At 41.6% G+C, this 12,824-nt stretch overlaps 1 protein-coding gene across 1 annotated transcript in view; it reads right to left on the minus strand.

The window, feature by feature from the left end:
• COL4A1 (collagen type IV alpha 1 chain) overlaps positions 1-12,824 on the minus strand; it is a 154,678-nt gene that overhangs the window by 22,269 nt on the left and 119,585 nt on the right. Inside the window, exons 32-40 of the mRNA XM_083168672.1 lie at positions 11,387-11,554; positions 6,728-6,817; positions 6,027-6,173; positions 5,133-5,231; positions 4,438-4,527; positions 3,577-3,716; positions 1,075-1,201; positions 915-995; positions 342-440 (exon numbers count right to left, since the gene is read on the minus strand). Coding sequence (XP_083024798.1) covers positions 342-440; positions 915-995; positions 1,075-1,201; positions 3,577-3,716; positions 4,438-4,527; positions 5,133-5,231; positions 6,027-6,173; positions 6,728-6,817; positions 11,387-11,554 — 1,041 coding nt within the window. The remainder of the gene's footprint in view (positions 1-341; positions 441-914; positions 996-1,074; positions 1,202-3,576; positions 3,717-4,437; positions 4,528-5,132; positions 5,232-6,026; positions 6,174-6,727; positions 6,818-11,386; positions 11,555-12,824) is intronic.

Genomic DNA, 12,824 nt, shown 5'->3' on the forward strand with positions numbered 1-12,824 from the left:
AAGCAGATAGTCTGAAATACAATTATAGTTGAGGTGTGGACTCATTCAGGCAGAACTGATGTGCTAGTGCTTAAGATTTATGGTTAGTGTGACAAGATTTAGGTTGAGTTGTTTCCAGATGTATGAGAGACTGTAGCCAAGGAGACTCTACTGGGCAACCTGGCTAGTGATATGATAGCAAAAAGCCCAAAAGACAGATCTAACGCCAGATTCTGAAAGGTGGCTGGTAATTTATTTGCTATTAGTGAAATAAATTATTGAAAACCAAAACAGGTAAATATCTTTTTGTTAGAGAAGAACAAAATATACTATATTACATTTCTTTATAATCTTTATCTTACCTGCATCTCCCTTTTCACCAGGTGTTCCTGGGATCCCATCGTGGCCACGTTCACCTTTTTCTCCAGTTGATCCAGGGATCCCAACAATTCCATGTTCACCTGAGTAAATACAACTTCAGTGACTCATACTGTACATTTTTGTTCCCAATATTTGAATCTACTAACATTTTACTTCATTGACCTTTTAACGCTTAAAAAAGCACATTCATTCATTGTGGTACTAAAGCCATACGTTTATATTTGCAAAGTTATATCAATGTTATCTTTATTTTATCTTGGGATCTTGTGTCTTTTAAACCTGCACTAGATCTAATAAAGAATGGACTGATGTGAGTGTCAAATATTCTCTGTACAATGCTAAAATTATGGACAGCTGACTCCTGATTGGATGAAAAAAGAACCATACACGTAAAGACAGCTGTGATTTCTTGCACGTTGGATACTTTCCTTCTCCAACATCTATATATGTGTTAACATGTTACCAGCATTGAGCTTGCATGATATGAAGTGCTGAGTCCTAGTAAACAGAGGAACTTGTATAAGGGATATTGCTTAAGGAAATATGTTATTCACCTGGTTGTCCTTTGGATCCGGGAATGCCATGCGATCCAGGGAATCCTTTAGCTCCTTTCTCACCAGGTAGTCCTGGGCTACCTATGGGGCAAAGGAATAAAGTTAAGCTAAAGCTACATATTTCTGTTATTGCAAAGAAAAGAAAAGAAAAACGACTTACCTGGATACCCTTCTGTGCCCAATGCTCCTTTTAGTCCAGGTAATCCTGGCATGCCTGGGATGCCAGTTTGACCTTTTTCACCCCTTTCCCCGGGGAAACCTGCAGGACCATCGACTCCGGCATCACCCTACATTCAAACATACATATTATTCATTATACAATGTTCTCTATATGTTCCCAGCAAAGTTACAAGATAGTGATAAAATAATTAATTATGTAAAAACTAAAAGTATACAATTATGTTTTCAGATTATAAACAAATAACATGCTCAGCAGTGGTATTTATAATTCTGATGTCCGATTCTTATTACCATTTATTATATTACAATCCCCAAAAAGAACCTATATGCTAGATTTTGAAGAAACTAATATACATCCAATGTCAGTTAAATCATTTTTTTTTTCCTGCAAAGACATCCAAAGCCACTGTGGGTTTTGGTTGTCATTGCAAAAATAAAACCTTGGGATCCAGAATCATCCAGCTAATGTGCAGGTGTAGCTCTATAGACTACAAGCAGCACACCCAAATGCCAGTAATCTTCCAGTGTTATTTTGATTATTTAAAAACCATTCACAAGATACTGTATGTAATGTGATGGGGGAGGGGGCATAGACTGGAATCCTGATAGATATACAGATGGAGCCATACTCATCTAGCCATCTTTGGATAGCCATGGTGAGCCATGTCTATCCAAGGCCTATTGTTCTTAGCTACAATATTATACAATACAGTAGGGAATTAGCAGAGTAATCCTATTACTCACTTAATCCTATTAAAGGGTTAGATGAGGATGGCTGCATCTATATTTGAAAAGTTCCATCATTCCAATATATCATATGATATAGGACATACTATAATTAGTGTTTAACCCATTGGTCAGGGAACAGGGGTAAATTACTCTAAATGGGGTAAAAATTTAATTCCTGGGGGTAATGGGACGGTCGCGCTGCCGAGACATAGCTGGGCATGCATATGAATCTATATGCATGCTCGGCTGTGTCTCTGCAGCGGAACCGCCCATTACCCCCAGGAATTAAATTTAATTGCATATAGAATCTATGTATAGATTCTATATGCATGCCCAGCTGTGTGTGTTACAGTACTGTAGTGTACAAGGACATGATGCAGTCCAGTGCGCCAGGCCCTCGTGTATAACACGCTTCCCTGCGTGATGCCCCAGGCCTACAAGTCCACCTGCTCCTTCAGGCAAGTCGACTAGTTGCTGTGCTCTCGGCAGCACACGGGGCCAGATTCTCTAAGCTTCAAAAGTGATAAAATGGAGAGTGATAAACAGCCAGCCAAACAGCTCCTGTCTGACAGTTTTCAAACACAGTCTGTGACATTGCAGGTAGGAGCTGATTGGCTGGCTGTTTATCAATCTCCATTTTATCACTTTTGAAGCTTAGAGAATCTGGCCCAATGTCTGTTCTGGCGCTGCGGCACTGAGTTTCTTTGACTGGTTATAGGGTCTTGTCAAGGTATACCAATCTCTAGTCTAAAGGAAACATTCACAGACACTAATAGTTGCCTGGGCATCACATTATCAATGGCTATACCACACACAGCCTGGGAGCCATTGATGGCTGTGTACACAGCCATACATGGTAATCATCATCATCATCATCAATTATACAGTACTAGCAGGATATATAATCAATTTCTGGGAGTACAGTGTGTGTTTCACTTTTCATGGCTTAGTACTGTATATCTCGCCCTAAGGGAGGGGTGATAGAGGCGGCCCTCCCGGGGCCCCCAGATATTCAGAGCCCTCCCAAACTGCTTTGTCTCACAGATGTGTGACCGTTTGGCTGATCTCACCTATGCCACCCAAGGATGCAGCTCTCTGGGAAGCTGCAGATGTTGGTGGCTGCCATATGTGCCACAGCCCCTGCCGAGGTCCTGTTCTGCTACCCACAATACACCCCAGAGTGCCTGCCCAGTAAGTACTCTTCTTAAAGGAAGAGTAAAATACAGCTTGAATTTGTTTTTTGTCAATAGTGGTGCAGACATGTGAGTCATTATGGAAGTCATATGTCCCAATTCCCATTCAGAAGATATTGTAATTGATGCAATATGAAGTGCTGGATGTAAAACAGATGCACAGATTATGTTATTATTGCACCCTTGCACCACAGTCCAACTCTTTCTGATTACTTGCTTTGCTGACTACCACGTCTCTGACCCCGGGCTACATCTAATATCCATTTTTACTCTGATACTCCTAATAGTCTGTTTCGAGGATGAATCTTGCATGCTTCTATGAGCATAAGCATCTCAGTCACTTCTCCACTTTGGCTGATGCCAGCAGCTTAATGTTGGTGGTTCGATCAGCATTCCAACTGCAGTAACGGTGGGATGCATTAAATATGGACTAAAACTTATGTGGTCCACTGTGGCATCTCATAGAGTTTACTTCTCATAGTGCATCCAAATACACTTGCTAGTACTGGGGTTGTACAACTGATTAACATGCCAAGTGAAAGTAAACCGGTGAATGTTACCTTTATACCAGGAAGTCCTGGAATCCCGACACCTGGAAGACCATCTTCTCCTTTCAATCCTTTGTCACCTTTGGTCCCGGAAACCCCAGGTAGACCTGGAGATCCTTGAGTACCATGTTCACCCTTTGATCCAGTAAACCCTAGATGTGAAATGTGTGCTTCAGTGTGACATTATAATATAACATTCCCCACCACCCTGGATTCCCCCAATAATTAAATTCTTCCTAATATATCTTTGCTTGAAGTACTACAAGTGCAAGCTCATAAGGCACATGATATTATGCTACTTTAGCAGCAGCATTAGTTTCTATTCTGATAATTGTGCTATCTGGATGTAACATTCTTTTCCATTACAAAGTACAAAGTTACAGAAGACTTTATTGACTGCTGACTAAAATGACCCTAGTGTGTGCATATTTTATGTGCGTAGGGTAGGAACAGGGCTGTTTCTACCATTAAGGCCGCTTTAGGCAGATGCCCAAGAGGCTGGTATCTGGGAGGGCGCCACAGAGTCTACCTATCATAAAATTAAGTATAATTATAAGAACACATCCCTGTTGTACTTAATGCAATGGTGGCTGCGGAAGTTCTAGGACGCTGCCGCCACACGGTCACTGGAAGGAATGGAAAGTGGGTATTGGTGGCAGGGTAGGGTGGGGGGGGGGGGGGTGGCAGTAGGTGTAGGTTTTGCCTAGGGTGCAGAGAAGCATTGCATCGGCCTAGGTAGAAAATCACCTTAAAAGCTCAAATGGGACTGATGTGAATAAAAACATTCTGTGAATAAAACACATTGCAAAATATGTTGGTGCTACATACATTGTAATAATAATATAACGAGTTACTATATTGTACAATGGTCACCTGGCAAACCCATTTCTCCAATTGCACCCTTTTCGCCCGCAGCTCCTGGAGAGCCTGGTAATCCTGGGCCACCCTTATCTCCTTTTGGTCCTGTAAGAGCATAAGCATAGTCCATTATAAACTGTATTACTTCAGGACAGCTTCTTTCTAAAATTCATTTACTGTACCTATGTGATAAATATACATAAATGCAGGTGCTTTGTTTCTGATAGGGCTCAGGTGTGGTACCTTGATTTAATTCTTAAGCAGCCCATACACGCTGCGATCCCGGCGGGTTCGATGTGTGCTTTGAGGTGCGCGCTCCCGCGGCACCTCATCGCACAGTACAAAAAAGTATGTGCTTGCACTTACTTTTTGTACTTAGTTTTCATCACATTGCATCGCATTGCATGCACAATGCATGAACAGGCAATGCAATGCGATGTGATCCGTGCTAGTTAAGCCCACAACGCACGCCCGTATCGGGACGTGTATGGGCAGCAATAGAACTAGGTCCATGAAAGAAAGAAATCAATCGGAAAAGTAATTTTAGAAATCAATTAAGTGAAAACACTTGTCCGGAATATGGAGGCTACTAGAAAATTTGTATCAGCATAACTAGGCGAGTACTGGCTGCTTTACTCTCAGTACTGGCACACTGCTTCGCAGACAACAAGTACAGCTTAAAAGGTATGGAAGAAAGATAACATTAGTACCCGACTGCCCCGGCATTCCTGGCTCTCCGTCTTTTCCACGAACTCCAGGGCTTCCCAAATCACCCGGTGAACCCTTTTCTCCTTCAAATCCAGTAAACCCTGAGAATGGAACAAAACAGTTTTTAACAAGTAAGATTGACCTATATATATATAGTCCAGGTGATGATCGGCACTCAGGGTCAGGAACGGATAATAAATGCCAGGGTGCCTTCTTAAGAGCCAACCAGAGTTGACGCTGAATATAGCTGTGGGTAGCAAGCGGCACTCGCAGGACTTGGCAAAATGAATGAAGACACAGACACTGGGTCTGGCAGCAACGTTTCGATCTTTACTGATCGTTGTCGAGCTTGACAACGATCAGTAAAGATCGAAACGTTGCTACCAGACCCAGTGTTTGTGTCTTCATTCATTTTGCCAAGTCCTGCGTGAGTGCCGCTTGCTACCCACAGCTATATATATATATATATATATATATAGCTTGCATATGACGGTGGCACTCAAGATAAATAAATCACTCAGAGACCAGCCTTGTAGTCAACGTTTCAATGGGACATACCCATTTTCATCAGGACATGGTCCTGATGAAATTGGGTATGTCCCATTGAGACGTTGACTACAAGGCTGGTCTCTGAGTGATTTATTTATCTTGAGTTCCACCGTCATATGCAAGCTACATGGGGTATTGTCCCTGATTTCTCGGCGGACGGCAACAGGAGCAGTTAAGTTGATCGTGACTTATTGACAAGACACCTGGAGTGCTGCTTTTACTCCCCCCTGCCCTCTCTCTATATATATATATATATATATATATATATATATATATATATACACATACACAATAGGTTACAATGTACAGTATGGCATATAAAATATATAGTGGTCAAATGTCAGTACCTTTCTCTCCTTGCTCTCCTTTGTCACCCTTCATGCTGTCCATGGATGGAATTGTGCCTGGAAGACCCTGTATACCGGATTCTCCCTTTTCACCTTTAAAGCCTGGAAATCCTATCTCACCGCGGAACCCGGGAGGACCAGGATCACCTGCAATTAATTTGTATAGTTAAGAATAATGTGTGATTCTATTAACTATGTGTATATAGAAAAGTAGGTGCTCACAATACACAGGGAGCTGCTAGAAGTGCATATAGCGCTGTTCTGGAGAAATAAACAAACATACAGTAGCCATGTGAAAATTGCTACTGTGCTTGCCCCAGCCCCTGAACGTGTAACATCACAAGACAGAGTCATGCCACCAGGTACAGAGACAAGTTTAGCATGTTCAGCATACTAAGTACACATTGGGCAGCGCAGAAGCAGGGAGAAGTTGAGGACCCAGCACATCTTAATGCTCCAAGTATGGATTTCTAGTCTCTGCATGCTAAATACAAGTGCCATGGAGCAGGGAAGTTGTCACCCCCAAAGCCCTCTTTGTGGTGGTGCTGCTTGGACAACCCAAGTTACAGGTAAACAAAACACATACTCTGGATAGCATCAAAACACACAATGAAATACAAGGGGAATGCAACGAAGCTGAATTTAGGATCCAGACGGAAACATTTGGGAACGATTTCAACATTTTGGAAAGATTTGATTACCTTTTTCTCCAAATTGTCCTGGATTTCCTGGTGTACCTTGTTGACCTGGGATTCCTGGAACTCCCATAAAACCCATTTCACCTTTCTGTCCTAAAATTTAATATGAAATAAATTAGAATATGTGCTTTACACACTGTATGTTCCTAACCTCTATACTTGCCATAAATATGGCTTTCCCATTTGAACACAAGTGTGTTCTTCATACATATTTAATAGGTGTAGTACCCTCAAATAACCATACAGGTCAGGAGGTTATAGAAATAATAGATTACATGGGATTAAAATAGAAAGTAAATACAGCGCTTGGCTAGAATAACAGGGTCAGTTTCAGGGATTTTTTCTATACTTATAATAATGGTGTTCGCTTCTCCTTGTGTCTAATTACGTCTAGAAGCTACATGAATAAGGCAACAACTGCATTACCAGATAACATGGCATGTTAGCAGGTACTAATTATTGCTGATTTGTGGAAGGAATGTGACAACTGCTTCTAAATAACTATTTTACACTGCTTTAGTCCTGTCTCCTGGTACAAACTTTCATTATTTTTCATAAATGATTATAGTAATCTAATTGCTAAATAAAAGGTTAAACATTTTAATTTGGCACATTGAATATACTGTATCTGGCCAAAGGAAAAAAAAATTGAGTTGATTTTCCTGCCTTAAATATTTCATGGGCTTGTATCTAAATGACCAAATTAATATTCATGTTTCTCAAATGAGTCCACTGGCAGACGGGTGGCTACACTTAGTAAGCAGGGTCTCCTTATTGCATTAGGTGATGGTTTCTAGGCTTCAAGTTAATCAATAAGTTAACATATTAGGCTAAATATGGATTCTTAGGCTGGTACATATACCATTCCCACATTATAGCTTCAGGAGAGCTCTAGATACAGTGATACACTAAACTTTCTTAATCCAAAATAATCTTCCGGCATAGTATATAGGTGTGGTGCACTTACAGTAGAGCAGTGTTTTTCAACCACTGTGCCTTGTTCTCTTCTTTTCATGCAAAGGGACAATTTATTTTATTTTTGTTACCTGCAGGGACCAGTGTGTTTTTTTTTTATATGGGGACTAATATGTTTTCTTTTTTTCCTGTGGGGGCCAATGTGTTTTGCCTTGTGTGGACATCATGGTGTGCCTTGGCAATTTCAAAATCTTATTTAGTGTGCCACAAGGTAAAAAGGATGAAAATCGCTGCATTAGAGAGACAACCAATGAATCGAGATATGAAAATGTTTAGTACTTACCATATTAAGGTTTATTTAGGATAAGGAGAAATGCATCTGATGAAAATTAGTGTTTTTGCTGGAGATATGGGTTCTAATGTGATTTGCAAGTATATTGTGCATTAGTTTAGGAGTTCTGATCAAAATTAATTGAGGGATTAACAAGACTGCTACCAAACTTGACCAAATAAATAATGTTAACAGGCAGGCCAGTGCGGGTGCAAGGCACCGGAACGCCCCAGGTGGGAAGGGGGGTGGGCGCACTGGCGCTCACCCTCTTCACGGAAGGGGGGGTGGTTTATGTCTGACCCTCTGAGTCACCATCCTGAGATTAATCGATTTGTTTAGTTTGTTCGCAGGTTGTAAGGTAAATACTAACAAGTCTGAACTCCTCTCCTTGACATTGAGAGACACTACTTTTCTGTCTTTTAACTCGTCTATTTTGTCTCTCTTTATGTTTAATAATGCTTAATTGAAATATTTAGGTATTTTTATCCCACCACTCTTATGTGATATGTACAATCTAAATTTTACCCCAACAATTCAAAGGATATACAGTAATTCTTGAAACATGGACCTCCCTATCTCTATCCTGGGCAGAGTGGAAGTATGCTATTACTGGTGCCTGTCCTTGTGTTTCCCTCCTATGTCCCTATAGATTGTAAGCTTACAGCAGGGCCCTCCTACCTCCAAGTCTGTCTGTTGTTGCCCAGTTTGTCTTATCACTGTCTACAATTGTAAAGCGCAATGGAATTTGCTGCGCTATATAAGAAACTGTAAATAAATAAATAAATATCACCATGAAATGGTCTGATGTCCACCATTTATTTCAATTGCGTTCAGGTGCCTACTCCACCATTTAACCTTGCACTATGTACTGATGTATTTGAGGGCCCTTCTGTCTGCCATGTCCTAGCCAAAGCATAGGTGGATCGCCCCAGTCAAACTCCCCTGGTACCATAATTAATGGCACTGCAGTCACCAAAAGGTGTTTATGTGACTGTGAAGGGACCCATTAGTTACCCAAAAGGCCACACACTTGTTGTGCTGAGTTATACAGATAGTTTTAGTGACCTGTTTGGCGTAAGACTTCTTGAACAATTGTCGGTGATGGATATTTCCAAACTAAAGGCCAGATGTATCAAGTTTCAAAAGTGATAAAATGGAGAGTGATAAACAACCACCCAATCAGCTCCTACCTATCATTTTTCAAACCCAGCCTGTAACATACATCAGGAGCTGATTGGCTGGTTGTTTCTCACTCTATGCATGTTGCTGAAAAGTTTATACAGCAGTATGTGAGTCATGCTCATGACTGTAGCTTTCACCAGCAAATGGTACATTGCTGCATAGAGCTATAAGTTCTGGAGAACAAATAGAGGTGGATGACGCTGGACTCAGTTTTCAGGCTTTACAATCCAGTTCTCATGGATGATTGTAGAGTTGGGTGTGGTCACATAAAATTGAATGAAACAACACAAATATGAGGAGAATGTTAAAATTTCAGGAGGTGAATAATGCAGATCCAAGGTTAAAAAAACAGTGTGCGTCCGGGCCCTGCTGTGTCTGTGTTTTTACAGAAGGCACAGGGCTATTTAGCCATTCGGAGCTGAGTGCCAGCTACTTCATCTGTCTATATATGTATATATATCGTATTCTGCGTCCGCTCGTCACGCTTCGGGCTCGCCACACTATCTAAAGTCAACTCCATGCCGACGTGGATAGTGGGGGTATGAAAAGGTCGGAAGACGCGTACCGCCGCCCCTCGCCATGCTTTGGGTTGGTGTTGATAGTGGGGGTGTTGTTGACAATGGGGGGTGCATTTAACATTGTAAGCACCCATCAGGGTGCTTGTACAATTAAAAATCGCATCACATCGCATGCCATTTGCTGGCATGCGATGCTATGCGATATTTCATTGTACAAACACTCCTGTTAATTTAATTTGAGTATCGCATCGCATGCATCGCATACCACTAAATACGGTATGCGATGGGCGCCGTGCTAGGAAACAAGTACCAAAACCTTTATGCACCTGTCTTCTTCTTCCTTCAAATGAGTGGGGTATGCACCCCCTTTTTTTACCCTTGGATTTACATCATTCACCTCCTGAAATTTAAACATTTTTAAACATATTTGTGTTATTTCTTTCAATTTCATGTGACCACACACAACTCTACAATCATCCATGAGAATTGGATAGTAAAGCCTGAAAAATGAGCCCAGCGCCATCCGCCACTATTTGTTGTTTATGTCCATTTGCTTGAGGATTTTCTGTGGGACTTTGAGTACACCTTGGGACTTTTTCAATTGTTCATTCTTTGTTTAATAACATAAACGTGTTTCATGTGAGGAAATAAAAAATGTTGCAAGACATTGGTACATTGCATCAGTTTACCTTGATGCAAATTTTTGCTTAATCACATTATTCTGTTACCCTTTATGTCAGACATTATTCTGTTACCCTGTACCATGTATCGTACTGTGGTCCAGTCTCAATTTACAAGCTGCTGGATGTGACAAGACTGCACTCGAGGGAGGAGACACTAAGCACAGGCTTGTTTCCGTATACTCCATTATTTACTAGCTTCACCATAAGTTTTATAGTGTGGTTGCCATTTTAATACTACTGTATTATCAGCTTCTCTAGATGATTTTTTTCCCCACCTGGATGTCATGCTTCCACTTGGGTGGGGTGAACCACATATGAATCTATTAATGTAGTGCACATCATAATACACATTTCAGTCCCTCATATACAGTACAGTATGTCTTATTTCCTTGTTCTCTTTAAACTCCTCACCACCACCTACAAGGCTCTCTCCTCCTCCACCGCTCCTTACCTCTCTTCACTGATCTCTATCCACACTCCCTCCCATTCTCTTCGCTCCGCCGCCGACTGACCTCTCACCTAATCACCTCCTCCCACTCCCGTGTCGCAGACTTCTCTCGCGCTGCCCCCCTGCACTGGAACAACCTCCCGCCACCCATCAGGCTTTCTGATTCCCTTACCTCCTTCAAGCGCTCCCTCAAAACCCACTTCTTCCGACTGGCCTATCCCTCCTCCTCCTAACCTCTTTTGCTCCTCCTATCCTGCCTACCCTACCCCTCCATCCGTTCCTACTTATCCTATTGTTTTTTCGTTCATCCACCCACCTTTTAGTCTGTTAACTCTTATGAGTAGGGCCCTCCTTCCTCACGTACTCACCCTACCTCTTTACCTCACCAGTGCTCCTGCCCTGTTCTTCTCTTCCTCTACTTCATCTTCAGTCTCCTCGACAATTTCGACACCTACTTCAGAACTGATGCTGATTTTAGTTCTACCAGCTATACCCTATTTATGCTTTTGATGCTTGTAAAGTAATATTCAGTCCGGCTGGAGAAAAGCTCTATATAAATAAAATAATTATTAATATTATTATTACCTTGTGCTCCTGAATCCCCATCTTTTCCTGGTGAACCTTGTTGCCCAGGTAACCCTGGCATGCCCATGGTTCCAGGCAAACCTGATGTCCCTTTATCTCCCTTTGGTCCTGGAATTTCTGTCCCAGGGAAACCAGGATGACCACGCTCTCCTTTGGGCCCAATGGGACCTGTAAAGTACATGAAACAAGACCAATAAAATTTGACAATAAAATCAATGTTCAGAGCCCTAGAACAGATTAGGTATTTGCACTGAAAGAAGTAGTTTTGTGATTAAATAGTTGTGAAATAAAAAAAAAAATACATGTAGTTTAATGTACATTATAACACTGGTATTAATGCAATTAGTTTGATAATTTATATAGTAACAATACAAGAAACTGAAACATTAAGAAATCAAATTGTAAAAATGTAAAGCTTAGTATTCACAGAGCAGAGATTAGACTAGTCGGTCCCATTCTTATTTTCTACAAAAATTAATTACAACTAAATTTGGACATGGCCGAACCAAGTAGTTTCCCTTGTGAATGATTGAAATTTAGAAAAAAAAAGAAACTCACAGACATTCCTAAATATTACATATTGCCCAAGATGTGTGCATTATGGATTGGTTCATAGGCATGCGCTCAGGGTGTGCCAGCAGTGCACAGACACACCCTAATGCTAAGCACATCCTAATGCAGACTCCCCCTTCCAGCGGCCCTCAGCCATTTGAAATGCGGTGCCAGCTCATGAGCCAATCAGAGCTCACGGCCTGACAGCCAATCAGTGCGGCTGATGCGCCTCGAGCTTTGATTGGCTTGTGAGCTGCTGCCACATTTCAAATGGCTGAGGGCATCAAGCAAATAACTCCCCTGGGTAACAAGCATGCAAACTCCCTGGGCAACGAGCATGTAAAACCACTGGACAACGGGCATGTAACACCCTGGGCAATGAGCATGTAACCCCCCCCCATTCAACGAACATGTAAAACCCCTGGACAACGAGCATGTAAAGCACCTGGGTGAGGAGCATGTAAAACCCCTGGGCGAGGAGCATGTAAAACCCCATGGCAACGAGAATGTAAAACCCCATGGCAATGAGAATGTAAAACCCATGGGCAACAAGCATGTAACTGCTCATGGCAATGAGCATGTTATCCTCTGTGGCAATGAGCATGTAATCCTCTGTGGCAATGAGCATGTAACCCCTGGAATTGAAAAAAAAACCTTGCAACCTCCATGTAAATCCTGGCAACAAGTAAGAAATCCCTGGCGATGTGCATGTAACTCCTGTCAATGAATGAAGGAAAGCTCCTCTTATGTTGCATAATATGTAATAGGCATTATGGTGTGTTGTATTATATGTAATAGGCATTACGGTGTGTGGCATATATAATGAGCATTACAGTGTGCAACATAATGTGTAACAAGAATTATGGTGTGTGGCATAATGTGTAAT

This window comes from Crinia signifera, chromosome 2 (genome assembly GCF_055691185.1).
Source record: "Crinia signifera chromosome 2, ASM5569118v1, whole genome shotgun sequence".
NCBI classification, from domain to species: Eukaryota; Metazoa; Chordata; class Amphibia; order Anura; family Myobatrachidae; genus Crinia; species Crinia signifera.